Source organism: Episyrphus balteatus, chromosome 3, assembly GCF_945859705.1.
Source record: "Episyrphus balteatus chromosome 3, idEpiBalt1.1, whole genome shotgun sequence".
Classification (NCBI taxonomy): Eukaryota; Metazoa; Arthropoda; class Insecta; order Diptera; family Syrphidae; genus Episyrphus; species Episyrphus balteatus.
Window position 1 is genome coordinate 67,109,060 of NC_079136.1, and position 25,770 is coordinate 67,134,829.

Here is a 25,770-nt window from a genome sequence, read left to right on the forward strand (position 1 = left end):
TCTTTTAGAATCTTTGTAGAATTTTTTAGTCAAACGTATTGTATGGGAAGAATACAATTGGATTTTTTAAAAAAGGTAGAATGTACCACAATAAAACAAAAGACAGAAATTATTTACCCAGACAATACTTTATGCCATAGTAAACAAATAAAAACTTATTCAATTTCTTGCACAAGCATTTCAATAATAATCACAATTAATTACATAAATCTTTGATTATTATGAAAAAAATAATATTTATGATCAGTTTTGCATTTTTTATACTGAATTTTTTTTACAAAAAAAAAAAACAACTTATTTTGACTTCTTTTTTATTTGTTTCCATATTAAAAGGACCAAGTTAAATTAAAAGACAAAATATGAAAAGTTAAACAAATGAGAAAAAAAGGCAGGAGGATTTATACGTTATTTTTAAATTTCAGTTTAAGCACTGTACTTTTATGATATTCATTAAAAATTTAATCTAGTTTGAAAAATTGTGTTTTATTTTAGTTCATTGCAGAGAAAAAACTGTGGTCTGGTACGATAGACAAAAACACATGAAATCGAAACTTTAATTTTCGGGTCCACCCAAAGTTTGAAAAAATTAATAAGTTTGTAGAAACCATTTAAAGTTGAAGGAATCGCTAAAATCTTCGACACTGTTCTCATAAGTCATAAACGGCAAAGCTATATACATATATCTATTACCAAATGTGTTTTGAACAAAAATTAAAAATGCAGTTTAGTTAGAATCACACAAAATTTTATTGAAATTATTGGAGTTTTAAGAAAACTATAAAATTCTTAAAATATTTTTACATGAGTATGAATATGAAGAATGAAGGAGATTCGCAAATTTATCAATTTTACTGAATAGACTGATGAACAAATGGTCGTTCAAACCAACAGACTAATTGACGTCATGATAAAAACGATTTTTTTTTCTCCATCGTAATATTGATTTTTGAGGGTGAATTGGGTCAAATGTTAAGCCGGCGATAATTTTTTGACACTATTGGGTTTAAATATAATTTTTCAGCTGTCAAGAATTAAACTTGCTCTTTAGCTGCGTGAATTGGGATACATTTTTGAAGTTGTTAAAGAATTTTTCTAAGCTTCAGGTTGGCAACGTGAAAAAAAACTATAACTTTAGCCTCTAAACTTGGTGGTAACATACACAACTTTTAGTAGTTTTATTCATAACCTTTAATATGAATTGGAATAAACAGACAGCATCACTGCAAGTATAAAAAGACATACATAGTAGTCAAACGAAAGAACTCATGTTAGCATGGTTCGTTTTTGGATTTTGAAGCTCTTCCAAACCAATGATTATGTGCAAAAAAACGTTGGTAAAATTCGAATTCGACGTTCGAGTATGAATTTTTAATTAAAAAAAAAAATGCTGTAGTTTTGAGACTTTTCTGTTTAATTTTTTCTTTTCATTTTTTTTTTAATACAAAACTTTCCAAGAAAAGAGCCAATATAATTAGTTGAAAAAAGCTTACATTTTGAGTTCTATTTCTTGCATCGCCGAGATTGAAGTGTGCATTCAGGTTTAGGGAAAATGACAGAGCATTAGTTCCTATACTCAGAATGTGAATTTGTGTTAATTCATCCTACTTACATTAATTGGAATACTCGTGTTTCCTAAACCCACATAAACCATATAAAGCCTTGATTGAAAGCTGCCAGACTTTTGAATGCGTTATTAGAAAGCAAAGGGTATAAAACCGCTTACTCTTTTCGAATAGCTAGACAAAAATTGTTAATCATTGAAAAAAAAAATGGTAAGCTATTCTTAAGAAATAATATCGTGGGCACAAAGCCAAAACCACGAATCTGCAAAATTGTAGTTTTGAGAAAAACGGCTTCAAAGTTTTGGAAACACATGCAATCTTATGGAAACTCGTGCAACAAAAAATGATATTTTAGGCTTCTAGGCAACAGATGGAGGATTGGGATTGACGCAGTGAATAGAGGGTCCGATAACAAGTAAAATGACACATTAAAGTAAAAAAAAAAAAAAATACAAAATTTAAAAATTTTTAAAAAATTGCTTTTTTTACAAACTTTCTTTACTTGATTTACATTTATACATAAAGTGAGAAAAAAGGGTTCTAGAACGGGTACCTTTTACCTACAGCTATTTAAAAAAATTGTTTTTTTTTTTATTAAAAAAGTACTTTCTTATCTCCGGCAGTGCACATACAAATTTTAAACAGTTTTTTCATCCTAAATTTGAATTTATTGTAAAACAATCAGAGCTTATACTGCCCATAATCTCGTAAAGGCCCTAACTACACTTTTCTTACTTCTGAGTTATAGAGCGAAACACTCAATCTAATATCGCAATTTGCATATAAAAATGAAAAAAAATCAAAAGTACATTTTGAATTTTCTGACATATTTGAAGACCTAGGCTAAAAAAATAAATGAGAATAAATCAGAGACAATGCCCTAACTCCAAATATGCAAAAAAATCAAAATCGAAAATTTTGTATTTAGGGCTTTTGCGAGATTATGGGCAGAATAGTCCTCGCAGCTAGGCTCTTTACACTATGTATTAGCTAGTTACTTTTAAGTGCTTGTTAATAAATAATAAATACAAAAAATAAATAAACTTGTTCTCTACTGTCGATTTCTATTTCAAACAGATATTTTTGTAGCAAATCCAATGGAAATTATCAAGAGATTTATTTTTATTTCGTTTAGTGTGTGAGCAATTTTCAGGGGAGGGGCTCATATACTCCAATTAATTTTCACTTACTTCTAATTACACTGGCCAACACATAAAAATTTTCCAGAGTGTTGTTTATCATTTACTACTAAATTTAGTGTGCTGATTCCGAAAACAACATTAGTTTTTTTCTAGCAGCTCTAGTTCTTGAGTTATTCATACATGATATTTTTTTTTTGTTAATTTTTTTTTTATGTAAAAAATTTGTTTTTGTATTTTTATTTTACTTACTGATCCAAAATACAATACATTCAAAATAAATTTTTCCAGCAATTTTTTTTTTTGTTAAATTTTTTTTTATGTAAAAAATTTTTTTTTGTATTTTTATTTTACTTACTGATCCAAAATAAAATACATTAAAAATAAATTTATCCAGCAAAACTTAAAAAACGCTCTTAATAATAAAATCTAAAAAAAAAAATAGTATGAAATCACCCCAAAATGTGTAAAATGAAAATATCAAAAAAAAAAAAAAACTAGAGCTCCTAGAAAGCAACCACTGTGATTTTTAAGCTTAGCGAGCCCAAATGCAATAGGTTCGACAAAAAAATTTCTGGAAAATCTTAACAAACATTTAAAATTAGGCTTGTGTAGTTCGCGAACGAACTAGTTCAATGAACTAGTTCATCTTGGGGAACTAGTGAACTTAGTTCACTTACTTAGTTCAATTTAGTTCGCGAATAGCGGAAAAGATTTGTTCCAACAAACTAAACAGCAAAATATAGCAGTCGTAATATGACATTACAAAACAGCTTGCGCTCACCTTACATTATCATTTTTTTTATATATTTTTTGGGTGAAAGGAAGTCCGTTTAAAGAAGGGGTGCAGAACCAAAGTGCATATGAAATTGCATCCAATTCTTTGTTGAGCGAAATTAAAAACACGAAATATTATTTTCAAATTTTTGTGTACAAAGGTATGATTGCATACTTACTTTGAGTCGGGGAGGTAAAAAATAATTTAATTTTTTCCTCAAGTCTGGCTCTTCTATTTTCTATTTCATATTCATTTCCTTTATTTTGATTTTGTAGGCTTTAAATAATTGCACAGGCACAAAAATACTCATTTTTCCCAAACAAAGTAAAAGCACCACGAAAACCAAGAAAAAAATATGCTACACATGTTAAATTGTATCAAATTGACACCTAAATAGGTGTCAGCTAAAAACGTTAAAAAAATATGATAGTCACATCTTACACAGACGAATTTTCTTGAATCTGACAGTCAACTATCAAAAATCAGCTTACACGATTCCACCCCAGTTTTTCTGCTCTACCTCAACTTTTAGATGTAAAACAAAAGGTCGCTAGTGCCAGTATTAGCGTTTCTGCTTCAAGCACCACTTACTCTTATTTCTGAGCAAGAACAAAAAACAAGTAGCATCTTGGTCCTTGCATTACTATGATTTCACTTCTTCTAGACTTTCGTCAGAAACCAGAAAGCTCGACAAGTATATGAACGAAATTCAGAGTTTTTATAGAAAATAAAATATGTACGTATGTATCTGTTATTTTAAGGTTGTATTTGTTTTATTATGTAGAATGCGTCAATTTTACATACATTTGGATACGGTTTGTACAAACTAGTTTTGTTTTTTAATTCTAACAAAACCGGAGTGATTAAAATAAATTGAACTAAAATGAACTAGTTCAAATGTGGAAAACTTAAATATTTCAAAAACTAGCTCCTAAAAATAAATGAATGTGATTTTTAGGTTTACTGACCCTTTATACATTGAGTTTAATATAATTTTTTCTGGAAAATTCGAAAAATAACGAAAACTGAAAAATTAGTATGAATATTCCCCAAAAATATTTTAAAAACTAGAGCTGCTAGAAAGAAACCAATATGATTTTTGAGCTTACTGAACCCAAATCTATAAAATTAGATATAAATCTTTCTGGAAAATTTTAAAAAGTTGAAAATTGTTGGCCAGTGTTATTACTATAATAGTCCAGTAATTTTAGGTTTTATCTGTGGATTTGATTTGATTTGAAATTTCTATCACATTACGTTTGTCCTCGTTTTTATTCCATTTATTTTCTTAAAAAAAAAAACTATTTCCTTTCATTTTGGTGATAAGGACACTGGGAACTATTATCCGAAAACCAATCCCCAGACTAATAAGGGTGTAGAATATTTTTTTTTTTTTTCAGTTTTAGGAAGAAGTTCCTGCACATTCAACATAATAAACTTTTACGCCAAATTCAAACATTAATTTCTATTAAATGGTCAAAGTATGTATCTATACAAAATTAAAAAAAAAAAAAAAAAACAAACAACATGACGTAAGCGAGATTTGAACTTGTATCTGCTTTCGTGGCGACTCGTACACTTTATCATTTGCACCACTTTCATGTAGCTCGACGTAAGGGTTAAATCGAAATCATTATTCTTTCTTTCACAAAAATTTATAATAAAAAAACACCCACCCATACAATTAAGATATCAAATAACCCATCATTCAATACTTTCTTTTATACAAAATTTCACTACTTACCAACTGAAGGAATATTAATACAAAGTGCATTTGACAATTTTAAATAAGTTCGTCCCAATTCATAGGAACAAATTTGCTGTACATCACTTATATCAACCAGAAGATCTAAAAAAATATAAATAACATTATTTTAAGAAGGAAATTAAGTATATTTCTCAACTTACGAGATGTTCCTTCAATTCGACAAGTAATATAAACGCATGCAGCATAAATATGCGTACTTTTCCTGCCCCTCGTTAAATGTCTCATCAAAGCCATTCGAAAGAAATTCAATGAAGTATCAATATAATGTTGATTCAATTGCAATTGATGACACAAATGTGTAATGTCTCTTTTAGCTTTTTTGATGGTCACTTCGCGCGATTCATTTCCCGAACCAACTTGAAATTTACCATAACCATAATTTGTTGCGCCGCCAGTCGAATCGGCAGCAACAAATTGACCAACCATTGCCGAAGCACCATGGCCAGCTTCTTCGAATTGTATTTCGGATACAATAAGATTATCTTCCAAGACGGAACCACAATTTGTACAGACGGCATCACCGCGAGCATTGTCGACTTCAATGTCAGTTGAGCCGCAATTTTTACATTTTACTCCAGACATGATTAAGTTTTTTGTTACAAATTGAGTTTGTTCAAATGAAGTAAGTTTTAAAAAAAAATGCAAATAAAATGTCTAGTTGTTCTGAAACAATTAAAAATTGCAATACATAATTAAAAACAAAATACCACATGTTCTCGCGATCAAGTTACGGAATAAAAACTTGAATTTTGTGAGAGAAAAAAAGAAACTGGATGGAAAAATGTCATTGGACTGTCAAAAAACAATGCCCCCAATAAATGACAGATGTGCATAGGGGGTTGTTGTTAGAGATGGCATTTGGAAAGTGACGAGTTAGAGTTTTCAGCGAGTGTGCAATTGAAGTAACGAGCGACACGTTTTTCACTTCTAATACCAACAAGACAAATTGTTCATAATATTCTTCTCAATCACTTTACTTTACTTTAGATTCTATGTTAGACCATTTTCTATTTAAAAAAAAACTTTTAACCATAGGGGAGAAGGGGGTACATTTGACATTTAGTTTTCAAAGGTCTCTATTTTCGAAAACTGTTAATGTATTCCAATGTTTTGTTTTGTATTTGATTTATTGACTATTCAAGATTATACTAACAGTAAATTTTTTTGTTTTTAAACATTTCAACATTTAAAAAAACACCTAATGTTTTCTAAAAAAAAGTCATTTACTTTAAAAAGGGTACATTTGACAATAGTGGATTAAACCCCACATCGTGTGTGCATTATATTTTTAGAACTATCAGCGGATCTTGCTCGTCTATTGTTTGATGAGAAAAAAAAAATGTTTTGGTGTTAAACAATCTACTAAACAATATAACGAAAAAAATAAATCAAAAAATTCTTTTTCTAAAAAGAAGAAGAAAAAACAATACCATAATTATATTTAAAAAAAAATCCCTCCATTTAAATCTTAATCAAAATTAATTGATGTCGATTTATTTTTAAATAATTTATTTAATATATAATTCCCCTAAATCAACGTAAAACTGTGCCCATATTGCAAAAGTCAAAGGTGCCCCGAAGCCGAAGGAGCCTCATAAGTGCTTTTCTTTTTTTTGAATAACTAATACTATTTTTTTACAAAGTTGCTTTTAATTTACTAAACTTTGAGCATAGACTTATCAAAATATTGATTCACCATTAAAAAAAAAACTTTTCTATTAGGTTCAGAAATCGCTTACATAACAGTGGTCAAAAATTAGATCAGAAATACAGAAAACACGTGGTACTCTGCGAAAAGTTAATGAAAGACTGCGAAATTTCACAAAGTTCCTTTGAATCAAACTAAGCTTCTTTCTTCATCCAAACTATTCTTTATTAAGGGTACGATCATACCGAAAAACGCAAAGTCAAATGTGCCCCGGTGTCAAATGTACCCCCGCTTACCCTACTCACAAGCTGACAATTTTAACATTAATTTATTTTTTTAATTTAATAAGTGATGCCTTTTATAATAGTCCTTAATAAGTACTTAATTATAAATAAGATATAAAAAATCTTTAAATTAAGTTGATATCAATAAATGAAAATTAAATGAAAGGACCATGGGCGCTTTTGTATGGACTTTGGGCCCACTTACAACATTGCTCCACAGTTATGAAACGCATATCAAATGAAAGGTCTTGAAGAGTACTTTAATTTATTATGTGGGGTAAAGTCGAAATCGAGCGCAAAAGTGGTGTTTTTGACCATTTTATAAAATAGTACTTAAAATGAAAAAAAAAATATATTAAAAAAAGTGGCAACACTAACTATAAAGTGTTTCACCTTTTTCAAAAGCTAGACATCCCACCTTTAATCTAGTATTAAAATAAAGTTATTTCTATTATTAGTTTTCGAAAAAAATGATTTATTAATAAAAAAATGTAAAAAATAAGGTAAAATCAAAATATTTAGTACTACTTTTTTTCACTTTTTGTGAAATAAAGCTCTTAAATGACTTTTTTAATTCACTGCAATATCAATTAATCAAACACTGAAAACCAAATAGTTTTATCTCTTCTAGTTTTTGAGAAAATCGAAAATTACTAAAACTTCATTTTTTTCCATACGATTTTTTATGCTGAGTATTTACGCTTACTTATCTTGAAGTTAACGAAAGAAGAATATATGTATTAAGTTTGAATAAGTGACACCGAAGTCTTCTATTTTGTTCAATTATTCAATCTGTGAAAATAGACCCAATCCTAATACTTACGGTGATAAAATCAATGGCATATGGTTTGTTCTAGTGCCAGTATCAATAACATCCAATATAATATTTAAAACATATTTTTTTAAACATTTATGTAGGTAAATAAAAATCAAAAACACTAACTTTAAGAATTTGGTAATTCGTTTTGTTAAACTTTTTTTTTTAATGTTGTTTATGTTCTAAAAAGTGTAGGATATTTTTTTATTCGAGTAACGATATTGTTTTGGAAATAACATTTCGTTACTCTTTACTGATGTGAATACTTGTTACATCTTAGTAACGAATACATACAATTTGTTACAGCTCTAGTCTGGATAACTGTAATTTTATTTTCTATAAACAAAACGTTGATATCGGTTACGAGTTGGTCCATGATCTTTCAATTGTGCAAATTCTTTTAATTGTAATTAAGGTAAGACGAATTAGTAGGTGTACTTAATATAAAAAATAATTAGTATATATGAAAAAAAAATATTAGAAAAAAATCAGCAATGGCAGAAAATCGTTGCATTATGTATTTGTGTTCACGAGCTTTGCGGAGTAGGCGCCATGTTTTAGCAAATGATCTTCCTGCAAGTCGACCACAGTTTGTTCAATATGTTAATGAGAATGCGTTAACCGAGTATTCTCTATAGAAATATATAGGGAAAGTAATTTAAGTGACCTAAGCCAATGCAATATACTAGAACAAAATGTATGGCTGTTAAGAGGGCGTGTGGAATCACGGCATGTAAGGTCACGTACGTATTATACGTACGTCCTAATTGATCGTGATCAAGGAGGCAAAGACGCTTTTACCCATTACTACTGCACATGTCTCACAGGAAGACGTACTATTGGAAGTTGCGCCCATGTAATATCCATTATATGGTACCTAGGATTCGGCAGACATGAGAATAATTTTCAACGGCCAGCTCTACATTTAGACAACATCATTGTAGATATTATTTAAAATGTTTTCATAAAATACATTTTTATTTATTTTTATAGTTATGAGCTATACATATCTAGATGCTGTTATGTTTAAATAAAAAGTCACTCATTTCATAGGTGTTACATAACTGATTGTTTTCAAATTGATATATCTTGTTTTATTTGCTGCACTTGATTTGAACTTGCCATAAAATGCAACAAGAGATTTTATCACCGTAAGTATTAGGATTGGGTCTATTTTCACAGATTGAATAATTGAACAAAATAGAAGACTAAGGTGTCACTTATTCAAACTTAATATATTCTTCTTTCGTTAACTTCAAGATAAGTAAGCGTAAATACTCAGCATACAAAATCGTATGGAAAAAATGAAGTTTTAGTAATTTTCGATTTTCTCAAAAACTAGAAGAGATAAAACTATTTGGTTTTCAGTGTTTGATTAATTGATATTGCAGTGAATTAAAAAAGTCATTTTAGAGCTTTATTTCACAAAAAGTGAAAAAAAAAGTAGTACTAAATATTTTGATTTTACCTTATTTTTTACATTTTTTTATTAATAAATCATTTTTTTCGAAAACTAATAATAGAAATAAGTTTATTTTAATACTAGATTAAAGGTGGGATGTCTAGCTTTTGAAAAAGGTGAAACACTTTATAGTTAGTATTGACACTTTTTTTTTTTCATTTTATGTACTATTTTATAAAATGGTCAAAAACACCACTTTTGCGCTCGATTTCGACTTTACCCCGATATAATAAATTAAAGTACTCTTCAAGACCTTTCATTTGATATGCGTTTCATCACTGTTGAGCAATGTTGTAAGTGGGCCCAAAATGCCCATGGTCCTTTCTTAAATTGTTTTATTAATTTTTTTTTTCAGTTTTTAGGCTATTGTTTGCCTTATTAAAAATGTTCTTATTTGATAAAACTAAATACAAAGATAACACTAATTTTTTTTTAATTTCCGAATTAGTTTAAAAAAAATTTGGTATTACATTTAAGAGAAATGATTAAAAAAAGTTCCTGCACACGTTTTCAAAAAAAAAAAAATTTAAGTTTATTTTTTAATTCCATACAGTGAGGGAAAAAACGCAATCAAAATAAAATTTAAACAACGTAAAAATTTTTTTTATTTTTGTCGGATTTCAGCTTTTGTTGGATTTTAAGTTGTTTTTTCCCTCAGTGTAGTTGTAAGGTGTTTTTCGCAAATGTTACTATAACTTACTTACTGTTTCTATTTTCATGGTACTTAAACACTTTTATAAATAAAACTTTGCTTGAAATCGGCCCATCGTGTATGCATAAGTCAGAAATAAAGAAAACGTTCTATGACCAGGTAGCGCAGTACCTATACCATTATAATGGTTCACAAAATATTTTTCCTATCCCTTAAAAACACGACCATATTTTTGTTCACACACAAAATTTGAATCAAAATCGTTAACGCTGTTTTTGAGAAAATTATTTTTCTTCATTTTGGTTACCTATATATGGCATGTACCGGTCCTAAATCCTAATAGGAAACCCAACTAACAATTTTGCTTCTGTAAAGCGTTATAGAGATTATCATTGTTCTTTAAAGCTTTATAGAAGCGAAATTGTTTGTAGGGAATACATTTTCTATTTCACTCCCAGGAAATCTCACAAGACTGATAAGTCATAAGTACCAAATTTAAAGATAATGGTGCAAATAGTTTTAAACGATTTAGTAAAATGCTAAGGTCATTTTAGTTTTTTACTAAGCTAAAAATCAGTTTCGACTTAGTAACTTTCAACAATGGCTTTGGCAATTTACTAAATCGTTTAAAATTTTGCGCCAATCGCTTCATAAGTTTAGCATGTAGTTAAAAAAATACATATATAGACTGATAGACAAACAGATGGACTACTTTTCGCGTTCTCTGTCATCGTAATAACATGTCTGATTGCTCTATTCTTTTTTTTCCGAATCCCTTACTTTTCCTAGTAACTATGTATGTATACCGAAAGGAAAAGAAATTCAACTAGATTCTTAGCTGGGATTACTATAGTTAATATCTGAAACCCAGAGATTGAAAATCAAATGAAGACAACACTGTTTTTAGATTTCTCAAAATCCCAAAAAAAAATCAGCAAAAACCATTGGAAGAATTGTCGAACTAATTTAATTTTTTTTTTTTTTTCAAAATGTTCCCAACTTGTACCCTTGGTATGGAGAGCTAAGAGCTGAAGTGAACCAAGTCACAAAAAGTGAAAACGCTACCGTTGAATCTTATGGTGAGTATTTTTCTTGAACATATGACAAATTTGAATCGAAACATATTTATATTTCAAACTAACGACAGATTTTAGTAGAGTCAATCCTTGCGAAGATTTTGGCACTAGTTTTGGATTTTTTTTTTTTCTTTTTTTGACTTGGTCCGTTTCAGTTGTGATGCCCTCGAGTGTACATGAATACTTTATTAAGCAATTTTGTCCAGAACAAGGGCTGTGAAAGATTTATTTCACACGCTTCTTAAAATAAAATATTTTGTCTATTTAGCTTTATGTTTTTGTCCACTGTATTAAAACTTCACTTTTAAAATCAGCAATTTTATAATTGTATATTATTTACATACAATTTATGTACAAAATTTAAAAATCTGGAGTAATAGGATGTTCATATAAGACAACTTTATAATATTCATCAATTGGAATATCTTTTGGACCTCCATACCAATCCAAAACATAGATATGTTGAATATCCAAAACGCAAAGGTAGAAGTTGTGTTCTAAAAATAATACAAAAATAAATACAAAATACAATTTTCACAAATTTCACAACAATTTACCTGCAACCCAATTTTTAGTTGCTGGATGACGACTAATAAATGCATTCCATCCAAAATCAAATTCCTTTGTTCCATTTTTGAGCTAGAAGAAAAACATATTAGAAAATTCTTTAATTTAGATTAAAATAGAAATAAAATACCTCCACAACTTTTCCACTAATATAAGCTCGCTGACAAACCGGCTCCATAGGATCGATATTAATTTTGGAACAATCTTCATTCTGTTCACTTGTTACCGTAAATGTTAGCTTATTAACTTTTCTCCAATCTTGTCCAGTAAAATCAAGATCTACCAAAAGGAAGTAAATTTTTCCAGTTGAAGGTTGACCTACAGCACTATCCGATATTGATATAACATTGACCATAGGGAATCCTTTGGTTTTCCTGTCGGTAGAAATACTTCCAACCGAAGCCCAATTTACTGAATGAACAATTTGCCTAGCAACTTTGGCATGATTTGTTGGCTGAACAGGAGTGACTTTATCTTCTAAAACAACTTTATAATATGTATCGACTGGGATATCTTTTGGACCACCATACCAATCCAAAACATAGATATGTTCAATATCCAAAACGCAGAGATAAAAGCTATGTTCTATATAAGAATAAAATTAGATAGTTTTCAAATGGTTTTTGTATGAGCTTATTATGAACCTGCAATCCAATTTAAAGAAGCCGGGTGTCGACTTTTATAAGCATTCCATCCAAAATCATACTCTTTCGTACCTTTTTTCAGCTAAAACAACAAAATCCCAACATTTAATCAGATACATATTTTTAGCCCCCAAAAATAATTATTTACCTCTACAACTTTTCCACTAATATAGGTTCTCTGACAAACTGGCTCCATAGGATCAACATCGATTTTCGAACAATTACCACTTTGTTCACTTGTTATGGTAAAAGTTACTTTGTTTTCTTTTCTCCAATCTTTTCCAGTAAAATCAAGATCCACCAAAAGGAAGTATATTTTTCCAGTAGAAGGATCACCTTTAGCACTATCGGATATTGATATAACATTTACCATTGGGAAATCTTTGATTTTGTCATCGGTGGAAATACTTCCAACCGATGCCCAATTGGCGGAATGGACAAGTTGTCTGGCAACTTTGGCATGATCAGTTGGATTGAGAAGACGTTGTCGAAATGCTGTAGTTAATTGATCATCTTCGCTTGCTGAGAAACCAGCTTCAGCTAAATTTATTGTCAGACATAATACTGACAAGGTTGTTATTAAAATCGATCGGAGTTCCATTTAGGCTCTGAAATTGTAAAAAATAAATTCAAAATTACAGTTTTTTTTTAAATTTTTTTTTTTTTTATTTTTTAGACATTATTGTTTTTATATTCTCTTAGTTAGTTTATGAGGGCCACAAGAATTACGACTTTATCCTCTCTCCGAGAAAAAAATGTTTTTTTTTTATAAGTTAGGAAATTTTTGTTCCGTCTTAACTGAATGAAAAATACCTTCATCGCCCATATGATTTATCTTTTAACCCAACACCTTTTTCGAGCATCTTATGCTAATCACCCTGTATTTTAGAATTTCAAAAAATCACCTGATTTAAATTTTTACATCAATGAAATAAATAAAAGTAATGTTGCTTAAGCTTGGTCATTTCTGAAATGCCGAAACTGCAATGACCATTTCCAGGATTTGAGCTTCGCATAAAAGTACATATATGATATAACAGTTTTTTTCAATAAAAAGAATACGAGTGTAAAATGTATACGTTAAAAAAAGTCACTATGGCGTATACGTAATTTTGTGTATATGTTTTATTTTAATTTTATGCATGTAAGTATTTTAAACATGAAAATTAATAGAGGAATATGTTTGACTGGCAAATCTTAATTTTAATATTTAGTGCATTTTTGTAGGCACATGAATAAATACAGTCGAGTCAATGAGGACGTTAAACAGGCGTTATTTGGAAGTCATCAGAAACAACTCAGATTTACATAGATGATTTTTTTTTTTTTTTTTGTTTTTTATACTTATCAAAATCAGAAATATTTTGAAGAGGGAACATATGTAATTATTTAAATTGTTGAAATAGTATAACGTTTAGCCTAGCTTAGGTCGAAACAAGAAAGAAAAAGAAACACTATAGAGGGGACACATTTACTGAATAAGAGTTATTTTGTTGTTTATTTTATTTTTTTAACATCCGTCCCTTTTTTTGTTAGCTTTTTTTTTTGCTCTGTCTCGTTGAATTTAAAGTGCAATATCTGTCGTTTTAAGTTCAACTTTGGAAACCTTTATCCTTTTTTTCAAAACTGCCATAGCAGGGTAAATTTTAAAAACAATAAACAATTGTCAAACACTATACGAATTTTTTCTAGGGTTTTATTCTTAACCCTCTTTAGACACACCCTGCGTGAAAGGCACATGGGTGCGAATTTGGTTTTTACTTTTTCATGTCGCTATCAGGGGGCCAATTCTGGTTCTATGAATAAGTGAAACGAAAAGCTTTTCACTTGTTCATTTATAAATTTGATTCTCGTTCTGTGAAAAAATGAAAACAAACATCAAAAATATTCATATGAATATTTTTCTTTCACTAAATTATTCGATTGTGAATGTTTGAAATCGAAACTTTTAAACATTTTAAATGGATAATTTTTTGAAAAAAAAATAAAGGAAAGAGCGTCACGCAAGCCCAAAAAGATTTTTTAATAAGTTTTTTGGAACAAAATGTGGAAATTGCACACGTCAAGTAAGAAAATTATTTTAAAAAATGATATCGCGTTTTAATGATTTTCGTAGATTTGTTTCGGTAGATGGAGCTCGTCAAAGGGACAATACGTGGAAATCATTGGCAAATGATCTCAATGCTTTGGGGGAGCTAACAAAACCTATGAACAGTGGAGGAAGACTTGGGGCGACTTAAAGTAAGTAACTGAGCTAGTTTTGTGGTCATTTGAATGAATTTTACATTTTTTGTGCAGAAGAAACAGCAAGAAAAAATATGTAGATATTAAAGAAGCCCAAAACCGCAGTGGGATCAACGGAATCACCAAAATCAAAGAGCTCAGTGACTTAGAGCAACGGGTAATTGGAATAATGACAGACAAAAATGTTGAAGGGGATGAACCTGTTTTAGAAATAGGCATTGAAACGGAGGACTTCGTAAGAACATTACATTGTTCAGTTCAAAAACTTTTAAAATGTTAATATATGAATTTTGTTTTCAAATAATAGGTAAGGTCTACATTGAAAAATTTACTTGATGAAGAACAAAATGAAAATGTAGGACCATCGACTTCTGCCGGCAACCATCAAGAAGAGCGTGCAATTGCAGGTGTTTCGGAAACAGTAACTTCAAGGCCATCAGTAACTGCGGTAGCAAACAGGCAAAACCGGAAGCGAGAATCGTTACCTTTATCAAATGATAAACTCATAGAACTTGAAGAAAAAAATTTAGATATAAAAGAAAAACGGTTGAAACTAGAGGAAAGGAAGATTATAGCCTTAGAAAACCTCCAAAACACTTTGACTAATTTGTTAAATGCAATAAAAGATAAATGTTTTGTTTGAATTTGATATTTTTATTTTTATTTTTTTTAATTTTTACCTAGGGAAATTATTTCGTACAATTTGCTGTCGAATATTTCGTGCTTCGGCTAAAACATTGCGCTCATTAAAATTTCCCCTTATAGCTATTTCCCTTTCATCTTGAGATTCAGCTTCAATTAGAAGGTCTTCATTCAGGGGAATTCTTGCTTTTATTAACATGTTATGTAAAACAATACATGCGTTAATAATGACGCCTGCTTTTCCAGGAGCGTAATATAACACCCTTCCCGCTGCCAAGCAGCGGAATCTGCTTTTTAAAATACCTATACACCTTTCGACAATACTCCTTGTTATTTTGTGTGCCTTGTTGAACGCCTCTTCACCATTTGAATTAGATTCAAGGATCGGTGTCATCAACCAAGGCTGCAAAGGATACCCGTCCCCTAGCAAATAAAAGTTCCTTTCACCTGAAGAATATAACCTTTCCAAGGTGGTTTTTGTTTTTGAACATCTCCAAATATAGGAATCGTGAGAAGTTCCACCAAATCGAGCATTAGCACTAAAAATCAAATGATCTGCACCACATATGATTTGGACATTTTTCGAATGTCCACCTTTTCTGCAGTAATAAACGTGTTCTATTTCTTTTCTTGGTGCTGCAATTTTGATGTGTGTACCGTCGATTAACCCTATAACACCCGGGAAACCTGCTATGTCAAAAAACTTCCTTTTTATCTGCAAAAATTGCGCAGCTCTTGGAAATTTTACGTGTCGGTTTGCAATGCAATTTAATGCAATTGCAACCTCTGTAATGCATCGAGAAACTGATGTTTGAGATAATGAAGATAAGTAATCCTGACCAACAGCTCGCTGGAAGGATCCTTGAGCAAAAAAACGCAATGTACATAGCACTTTAGTGTGCGCTGGAAGAGCATGTATCCTTGATGATGATTCAAGAAATGGGATTATTTCATCTATTAGAACTCTGCATAAATGTTTTGGAAAGCGGTATATCTGTATGAAATGTTCCTCCGTTATCATCTCGAAAGGATTTTCGTTGTCTCTTAAATTTCTTCTGATTATTCTCATGTTATTTCTAAAAGAGAATAAATCTATTTGTATGGTGATATAGCACATATTTATGTATCGAACCTTTGCGTATTCCTCCGATTTGTTTGAATTAGAAGTCTAACATAAATTGAAGGCATTTTAATAAATTTTAAGAAATAACCAAATTGAAACAAGAATTTAAAAATATTATTTTTCGTTTTGACATTTGAAACAGTTTAAAATCACAATCCCAGTAGAAAAAAATATTCACCAATGTGAAAGTTTTTGAATTCAACACGATGTTTTCATTCGCAGGACGAGAATCGCTTTTTCATTTCAAATGAATCGAAAAAGTGAAAACAATGTGTGAAACCGAAAATGAAAGTTTTTTTTTCGATTCACGTGTTCACAGAACCAGAATTGGCCCCCAGGGCTGCCATACCTTACTTCTTTAGCAGTAGATCTACTGCGTTTTAGCTCAAATGAAAATCTACTGCGCAGCAAAACGAATCTACTCCCCTTTTAACAATTTTAATAGTTCCTAACCAAAGTTTTGATTGTTGTCCATTTCAAAATTTTAAATACTGAGACACGTTCACTCACTCTAAATGTATTCACTAAAAAATTAAAATGCGCGTTTTGCGTGAACAAAATTCCAAACGAAAAATTGAATTTCACTTGTTACTTGTGAGTTCCGGCCGAAAAGTTGTTCATGTTCGGGAAACAAGCCGTATTTTTAACTCTTTTTCAGGTAATTTGAGAAGCTACCGACATCATGTAAAACGACGTGGAACCGAAGATAGAGCTGTTTTGTATTGTTTACTGTTGAGCTCATTTTTACTTGCTCTATAGGGCAAGTATGGGTTTCGTGTCGGAAAAAAATTTGAGGTTTTAATCAAAACCAACATTACGATGATGGAGAATTCCGAAAAAGTGGGTCTCGCAATTCCGCCCGTGCGTCTGTGTGTCCATGCGTCTGTGTGTCCGTGCGTCTATGCGTCTGTACGTCCATCTGTACACATTTCCACAGCCTAAACGCGTGGACGGATTTTATTCAAATTTGGTTCAGATGATAGAATTCTGAAAGTTTGTTTTTTTTTTTGTTTTTTTATATCTCACTTAGAAAGTGTACCTCCCATAGAAATTGTTCAAGTTATATCAAATAACTCGAAAACGGCTCTAACGATTTTGATAAAAAATTTTGTGTATAATTTTACAAACAAGACCCAACTTTTGATTAAAAAAAAATAAAAGGTTAAAAGGTTACTAACGGTACCTGCCATAGAACCGTTTTTTTGGTTTCAAAATATCTCTTACAAGACTAACTCGATTTCAACTAAAATTTTCATACTAAAGCGTTTAGTTAACCGTAATATTAAAATGTAAAAATTTTCAAAAAACACGTTTTTGGATTTTTAAAAAAATATTTCAAAATTTTTTTTTGAAAAATCAATTTTTTGAAAACGGGTTTTTGAAATGATTCGAAATTTTGTTTTTAATGGAAATTAATTATTTCTTCAAAATGGCATGCCAACTTTTTTTTTTAATGTTAGAAAGTTTTTATATGTACATATATAAAAATATATTTTTTTTAAAAATGGCTCTAACGATTTTCAAAATTTTTTTTCTCAAAATTCCTTTTCATACAAGAAATCAGAAAGCATACTTCGTTTTGTAACCAAACCCTTTAAAAACGGTGTTTTATTAGTTATAAAAAACAGAAATTATGTACTTTTTTACATAATGGGAAATAGTTTAATTAAATCTTATCATAATTTTGCCTCATTTTTTCATAAAAAGCTTTAAGATAAGATCTTCTTTTACCATAAGAGCAAGTACGTGCGATCGCAGTCGTGCATTTTATTTAATTTGTGTTGTAGCAAAATATATTTCTGTGATTTGAATGTTGTTTGTATATTTAAAAATCTACTGCGATATATTGCAATCTACTGCGCTTTTTCTTGAAATATACTGCGCTCAATTATCTCTGGGGTGGCAGCGCTGGTCGCTATATGAAATTGACGAAGAATTTTCTAAAGAATTCAAATATTTTATTCACGCAATACTTAAATTGATTTAAAAAAAATATATATACAGGGTGTCCCGGGATGAGATAATAAGATTTTGAGGGATGATTCTTGGGTATATTCTAAGAAAAAAATGTTTGTACAGTAACTCTCTATCTGCAAAGTTGATACCCTTTAGCGATGATTTAAGAAAACGCTTACTTTTGTATGCCTTTACTCATGTTTATGTTAATAACTCCGTTAATACTTATGATAAAAACTTCATTAATGTCTTGATTTTTAGAAGAAATGCTAATTCTTTGTACCTGTATACCTATTTAAAAAATGTTATTATCTTTTTTTATTTCTCAGATATTAATTTTTAAATGGAATTATTTTTCATGGGTAAGAACCCATGATAATTTTTGACTTTGGGGCCGATTTTCTTCGATAAATGTGTTATAAACATAGTGTTTTATAAATTTATTCTTATGGAGAAAACAAATTTGAAGAAAAATGTTTTTCACAAGTTTGCCAGGAAACTTATAGATTTTATGATATTTGGGAAAACCTGCACCAGGTAAAATCTCTAAAAAAAAATGTGTTTTTTTTGCCTTAGTCAAAAATGGGTAAGAATTAAAAATTTATTTTTGTAGTTTAAGTTTATTTCGTGGTTCACTTTCTCATGACACTACTCGATAGAATCGAAAACAAAATTTAGAATTTTTTCATAAGAAATTAATTAATATACGTTTAAATGGTTCTTATATTAAATGCTTTCACAATATATGAACATCAAACGGCCTGATTCATTCATCATTTTCCACGCACACTCTCTCATAAATTTTTAAAAGTTTTAATACGGTAGCTTTTAGTTTGGAATTGACATGATTTTTTTTTGTTTGGTATTTATTTAATCAAGCTAATATTCCAACGTATATAATCTTGGTTATAACTACCGCAATTTTGTTTACCTATTTACATATAGGGAAAAGTTAAAATGCATTATAAGTGGTAAATTTGAATTGAGCGTCAAGTTATGACAGAAACAAGTACCAGTTCGTTTTAAAAAATTTCAACCTAAATTACATGCAAATCTGTCAGCCTTTTGGTTTTGTTGTCTTTGTTTGGGCGCCATTTTTATACCCCATAAGTTGAGAAATATGGAGCGGTCTTCTTAACTTTATGACATTTTTACCCTTAAACATAAGGATCCATCTACGTCTCAGGATCTTTCAAAGTTGTAAACCAGGCATGTCAAACTTGCGGCCCGCGGGCCGCATGCGGCCCACATTCTATATTTGTGCGGCCCAAGCTTAATTTAGGTACAACTTATATTTCAATTTTTTTACATTCAATTTCTGTTTAAAAAAATAAAATTTAAATGTCTATAATGAACACAAATTTCTCCATTTCAAAACGATGTTGTCCGTTTGGTGAAAAGGTAAGCAAAAATTTTTTGTGTTGAAAAAAAGCTTTTTTTTGCTGAAATTAGCATTGGAGAAAATAATTGTTTATCTTTTCTCCAGTGCAGATGGGAAAGCAGCGAAAAAGCCCCACACGGTTTGTTTCAACCTAGGTGAATTTTCGGGAAAAAGCTCTTAATTTGTTTATTTGTAAAAAATGATTTATGTCGAATTCCAAACATCCAAAAATTCGATGTGCAATCGACTTATTGTCGCTACTTTTTCTGAAATGAATTCCAATGAAAAAAATTCGCTTTTTAAATATCTTTTTTGAGACGGATTTATAAATATAGAGTTAGTACCTAATCATTTGCAAATGGAGGTAATCGAAATCCAGTGTGACTCCGTTTTAAGATCTAAAATCGATGAATTTGGGATGCCTGAACTTTTACCAACTTCCAAAAAGGAGGAGGTATTCAATTCGCCTTTAATTTTTATTTATGCTTGTTACCACTTAACTTTGGACTGAGTTGACCAATTTTGATAATTTTTTTTGTATTGGAAAGCTGGGCCCTGCAGTGTGGTTCCATTTAAATTTTGTCCAGTTATGGCTATGGAAACTATGAGAAAAACCATAAAACCCAGTTTTGAACTATGGAAGTCGGTTTAGTTTTTTTGATAAAAATTATTATAAAAGTATCTACCAATCAGATTGGAGAACACTCGAAAATTGGCATATGAAATAATTTGTATATTTAGAAGCGCTTTTCGATGCGAGCAGCTGTTTTCACTAATGAATGGAATTAAGTCACCTGTTAGATCCAGAATTACAGATCTAAACCTGGGGTGTTTTAAAAGTAATAACTTCTAATAAATTTTCCCCACAAGTAGAGAAGATGGTAGCAGAAAAGAAATGCCAAGTGTCAGGCAGAAAACATTAATATTACTACATAATTGTTCTTTTATAAAAATAAATCTGTTTCATAAAAATTCTAATTGTTTCTTTTTTTTGCGGCCCATAGAAATTTATACCCTGTTATTTTGGCCCGCGAAAGCCATTGAGTTTGATATGCCTGTTGTAAACTGTTTTTTATAATAATTAGCAACATCCCAAAAATCCGTACCTATCTACAGTGCAATATTTTGTCATCTTATATATATTTAAAAACATAACATTACCCAATAAATTAATCTTATAATTTATTTTGAAATGTGCTTCAAAATTTTCATTCTTATATGTACATACGTCGAGTTGTTAATCAGAGAAGACAACCTCTCTGATTTATTTAGAATTTTACAAAAACAATAATAAACGTTATCCCAAAAATGTAAAATGCATTGTCATTTCTATTCGGTTATCAACAAATGAAATTCTATGCGCATAGATAGATTCCTACACATATCAATTTATTTTTAATCCAAATTCGCAAGTCACTTAATGCATCTATATCTTGTCTCTTTTTGTCTTTGTCAAACTGATTTTTTATTAAAAAATCATAATTCTTATCTTGTAAACAACTCTACCTACCTACATTTTGTAACTGAGCTGATTTACATATTAAATATGAACACTTGTAGTCTTGTAGACCTCGTTTATTCTTCCGGTAAGAATTTAAATTTTAAATCAGTTTGGTTTTACAAAAAATTATCATTTCTTCTTTGTTCCACAAAAAAAAATAAAATAACGATATGCCGGCAAATTCGCTAACCTTTGATATGCGCTGCATTCCAAAACAAAAACAATATGAATCAAATTCACACACAAAACAAAATCCAAAGCCAAACAGACGTAATACCTACATACGTAGCGTAAGTTTAGTAGGTATGTATGTATATAAAGATACGTATAGGTAGGTTAAAATTTAAATTCATAAACTTTTCAATTAGTGATTTCACCCCAATTATTCATTATTCTAAACAAAGAGCTATCTTTGGAACGGTAAAAAGTTAAGAGTTCAAGTTGAATAACATTTAAACAAAAAAGAAAAATACATAAACAATAAACAAAGGGACGTAAACTTACCGAGCGAAATAAAATTTTAAACAAAAAGAAACAGGTTATTGTTCACAGACAAGACGTTACGCGATGAAATCGAATTGCAAAATGAGCCCACAATATTCGGTCGCTGCAAATATGTTATCAAACGAAACATTGGAAAATTGGAATTCCCAGCTGATCGAGAGGCTTATCCGTTCCAGTTTTCCAATACCCATTTGTTTACAAACTATACATTACATACACCTGCTAGGTACATTTACTCATAACACACAGATACAAAAATAATCTAAACATTAAAAAAAAAAAACAATTATTATTTATTCTTTTTAAATAAACGCCTCCAGATTCTCAACTCATACATATTACAAATAAAAAACAATAAGCAATAACCTTTTTTTATCTACAAAAACTACGTAAACAAAGACCATCTGCGAACTTAAATTTATGTTATAATTCAACGTAGGTACATAATTAATTTAATTAATTACAAATTTTGTAAACTATGATTTTCTCAAAAAACAATTTAGATAAATAAATAAAAAAAATTACAACTATTGCCTCCCCGACGGGGAATTGAACCCCGGTCTCCCGCGTGACAGGCGGGGATACTGACCACTATACTATCGAGGATTTGGATTTCTGAAAGTCAAAATTAAATAAGAATGTAGGAAACAAAAGTATTTCGAAAGAATTTATGTGAGAGGAGTGTGATTTTTATTTCAAGCTGAAAATCACCCCTGTTAAGGGTGTCGTATCGTATCTTCTAAATCGACTCGCTATCAATATAAGCAAACTTAACAGTTCCCTGCTCTAACCACCCTTGCTGCTTGCTTATAATGATATCCTATATCCATTGCTAGGAGTGTTTTTTTAGCATAGTTATTCGTAATTCGTATGTGTATTCCCAACTACGAAGGGTAGATATAGGTTCAAAATGTAGTAAAAAGAAGTCCAACGACAAACAACTACCGATTAAACTTGTAGGTAACGTTTGTTGTCCTGAATTAATATTATTTTTTTTTTCTGAAAACAATATTTAGGTACCTACCTACTTACTTTTTTTTCAAACAGAATAATCTACATAATATGCATGTAGTTCCATACCTATTGGCTGTTCCCTTTTCAAGATAAAAAGATGCTGATTAAAAACAAAAATTTTAATATAGTTTTGTAATTAATTTTAAGAAATGGAACGAAGAAGAAAACACCCTTTTAAATATAACATTTGATTTCTTGTATAGAAAAAAATGTTTGGACTTTTTTTTTAAATTTTTGTGAGGGCGTTTTAAAAACAAATATAATTATGCATAAACAAATGTTCAAACAATTTTCAAAAAAAAAAAATTGTATGGCGAAATTATTTTATCTCAAGAAAATTCATTGAACTGTTTTGAAAAAAATTATATTGTTTTATAAAATTAATATTTTTGAAAATAACTCCTTATTTTAAAATTAGGGTTACTATGTTTTCGTACAAAAAATTTCGTTAATATCAGTTACCTACGAGGTTTACGAGAAAATCTAGATTATCAAGAAAACGGTTCTATGAAAGGTAATAATGGTTCAAAAAGTATTTTTTTTTTTATTTCAAAACTAGGACCTTATCTGCAGCATACAGATTTTATTAATCAAAATCGTTAAAAAAAATCTAATTTTTTCATAAATTATGTAATCATATGGCAAGTACCTTTAATTTTAATCTTAACAAAAAATGAAGTTAAATCAATGTATAAAATGTTTATTGCATTAAGTTGTTAACGCTTTACGCCGTGAAGGTACATAAGTATTAGGTACGTGAAAAAATCGAAACGAAAAGTATAAAACTCTAAATAAGAAGTTCATATTCTTATATGGGTTAATTACAATAACGTTAACTACTTGCCCTATTCGGCTAATCGATTCACCTGAAAGTATGAAAAATGAAATAAGAGAAAGGCCTCTTATTTCAGACTTTCAGGTGAATTGATTAACAAGTAGTAAACATTATTGATGATGGTTAAAACTAATATTAAACAAATACTTGTTCTTGAAAATTTATAAAATAGACCCGAATTGATGTGATTAACGAATTCATTCGATTCACGTGAATCGAATAGCAGTAGGAGAATAGACCCTTATGTACATTAAGAAAACAAGAACGATGTACCTACATAATCGTTTAATGGTCTTTTTCTTTACTTACAGATGTGCTTATGATAAATAATGGTTTCACAATTATATCTATCAATCTTTTTTCATATTATGGCTATAATCTATCAGCTATTTGCTAATAAACATTAGGTACTTTTGATCGTTATCATTTTACGTGACAATACCCCAGAAACCACTTCTTGTCTATAGTTTTTATGATTATACATGCAGTAAGTCAACAACCAAATCAATAAATCAAGATAGTAGGTACTTTTAATAACAATCAAAGAACGTTCACAAAAGAAAACAATCAAGTTCATCACTTCAAAAAAAAACAACAACCGATAATATTCATCTCATATTTATAATTTATCAATATTCTATGACGATTTTGAATAAAAACAATTAATTAGAATTGATAAGATTTGGAATTCAATTTTGCAGCCACATAATAAAACATGCATTTCGCCAATTCAATAATAGTTGAATTATTCAAAAAATTAGGTATGTAAAATTTTGTATACATAGGTACTCTCTTACGAAATGTTTTCATAAGAGTGGTTATCAGTTTATTTTTTTTTGGAAATTATAATCATGCTTCTGAAGTCCCTCCACTCGTAGAGGTTCAGAAAAGTTAGTGACGCTCTTTGTCATCTCACACGACAACAACAAAAATAACAACACCAACAACAAGGAAATCAAGTTCTTTAGGGTTATATTGATCATGCTTTATGACTTCCCTTCCACATTGAGACACAATAGGTACATCAAAAACTATCAACAATATTCGTTTTACCACTGTTGCTGATATTTGGCCCTAGCGAGGTTTCCGTTGGAACGGAAATTTGTCCGATTTCATACTAATCGGAGGGTTTTTACCAGTCTGAAGCACACCTAGAAGCATTACTCGTATGATGCAACTTATACCTCACTAGGCCCGATTTTCTCTCGAGTTTTGGTTATGATTTAGATTACCCGCTTAACGGGTTCTAAAGATTTTAATTTCCTTTTTTTTGGGGTTCACCCCCCTTTACGAATCTACAGTTAATTTTAGAGTATGTTAGCAGACAGGAGTCCACGCTATATGCATATATATTTTTTTAATAAACAGTTCTGTAGGTAACAACTCTCTCACTGGCACCTTCAACCAGCTACTGAAGTTTACGTGTATACCATAGTTAAACAGTTAAAATGAGAGTAGGATTTTCTAGAAAGTGGCTGGTTTAGGAAAATATCTAAAAAAAAAAAGTCAATTAATTTAAATAAAACACCAGATTACATATAGACGTTTATAATTTATTATTTTATTTTTTTTTATATTTTCCCGATTCTTTCGCTCAGTTTTTATGCCATCGTTAATATAATTTTTACTCTCTTTCATACAAGAAACATTAATATATAATTATGTGTAGACAGACACTCATACACATCAACAATAGTATTATAATTTTTGTATTTTTATTTTTGCATTTATTTAAGTTTAGGTAAGTATTATTATAATGCATACATTTATTTTTATTATATAAATATTTTATTAAATTTTATTTAATTTTTTTGCTTTTTGTTTTACTTCAATAGACTTTTTTTTGTGCTGAATTAGGTACCACTTTACATGTGTTTTTTTATTTTTTTAGATGTAGGTATTTTGTTATTAATTTTAATTTAATTTAATTTCACCCATAAAATATACATATATATGAATTTTTAGTTTTTTTTTTTCCTTTGAATTTTCGTTGATTTAGCTTTCTTTATTTTTTATTATTTGTAGAAATATAAAAATATAACAAGAGTATTTTTTTATACTTTTAATTTCATTTTTACCGGTACACATGATTTTTATTTTGTTATTTCAAAAACTTTATTTTTTGTTATCATTTATCAGTATATTTTGAATAGAGAAATTTTGCAGTAGAAAA

The 25,770-nt window shown here is 29.7% G+C and overlaps 3 protein-coding genes and 1 non-coding gene across 5 annotated transcripts in view; all 4 read right to left on the reverse strand.

Annotated features, from left to right (window-relative positions):
- LOC129914833 (transcription factor IIIB 90 kDa subunit) overlaps positions 1–6,011 on the reverse strand; it is a 53,085-nt gene extending 47,074 nt beyond the window's left edge. Inside the window, exons 1-2 of the mRNA XM_055994257.1 lie at positions 5,388–6,011; positions 5,224–5,328 (exon numbers count right to left, since the gene is read on the reverse strand). Coding sequence (XP_055850232.1) covers positions 5,224–5,328; positions 5,388–5,829 — 547 coding nt within the window. The 5' untranslated portion in view covers positions 5,830–6,011. The remainder of the gene's footprint in view (positions 1–5,223; positions 5,329–5,387) is intronic.
- A 5,477-nt stretch (positions 6,012–11,488) lies between these two features.
- On the reverse strand, positions 11,489–21,880 carry LOC129914835 (protein CREG1). 2 transcript variants are annotated; one of them, XM_055994259.1, is made up of 6 exons: positions 21,749–21,880; positions 12,546–13,005; positions 12,398–12,479; positions 11,884–12,338; positions 11,744–11,825; positions 11,489–11,683 (listed from the first exon to the last, which is right to left on the reverse strand). In XM_055994259.1, the coding sequence occupies exons 2-6, from the start codon at positions 12,996–12,998 to the stop codon at positions 11,547–11,549; spliced, it is 1,209 nt and encodes a 402-aa protein (XP_055850234.1). In that variant the 5' UTR covers positions 12,999–13,005; positions 21,749–21,880; the 3' UTR covers positions 11,489–11,546. The 2 variants fall into 2 exon arrangements, with proteins under 2 accessions (XP_055850234.1, XP_055850235.1); XM_055994260.1 differs by lacking the exon at positions 21,749–21,880 and adding an exon at positions 18,542–18,647.
- On the reverse strand, positions 15,330–16,352 carry LOC129915051 (putative nuclease HARBI1; the record flags this gene model as incomplete). Its single annotated transcript, XM_055994508.1, has 1 exon — positions 15,330–16,352. A coding segment is annotated over exon 1 (1,023 nt), but the record flags the coding sequence as incomplete, so codon positions are not given.
- A 402-nt stretch (positions 21,881–22,282) lies between the features above and the next one.
- Positions 22,283–22,354, reverse strand: Trnad-guc (transfer RNA aspartic acid (anticodon GUC)). Its single transcript has one exon. It is a non-coding gene; the product is annotated as a tRNA-Asp (tRNA).
- Positions 22,355–25,770: the final 3,416 nt, after the last annotated feature.

Coding starts and splice junctions, on each gene's coding strand:
- LOC129914835 (XM_055994259.1), bottom strand. CDS start 12,998: ATGGAACTCCGATCGATTTTAATAACAACCTTGTCAGTATTATGTCTG. Junction 12,480..12,545: donor TTAGTGGAAAAGTTGTAGAG/GTAAATAATTAT, acceptor TTGTTGTTTTAG/CTGAAAAAAGGTACGAAAGA. Junction 11,826..11,883: donor TTAGTGGAAAAGTTGTGGAG/GTATTTTATTTC, acceptor TTTTTCTTCTAG/CTCAAAAATGGAACAAAGGA.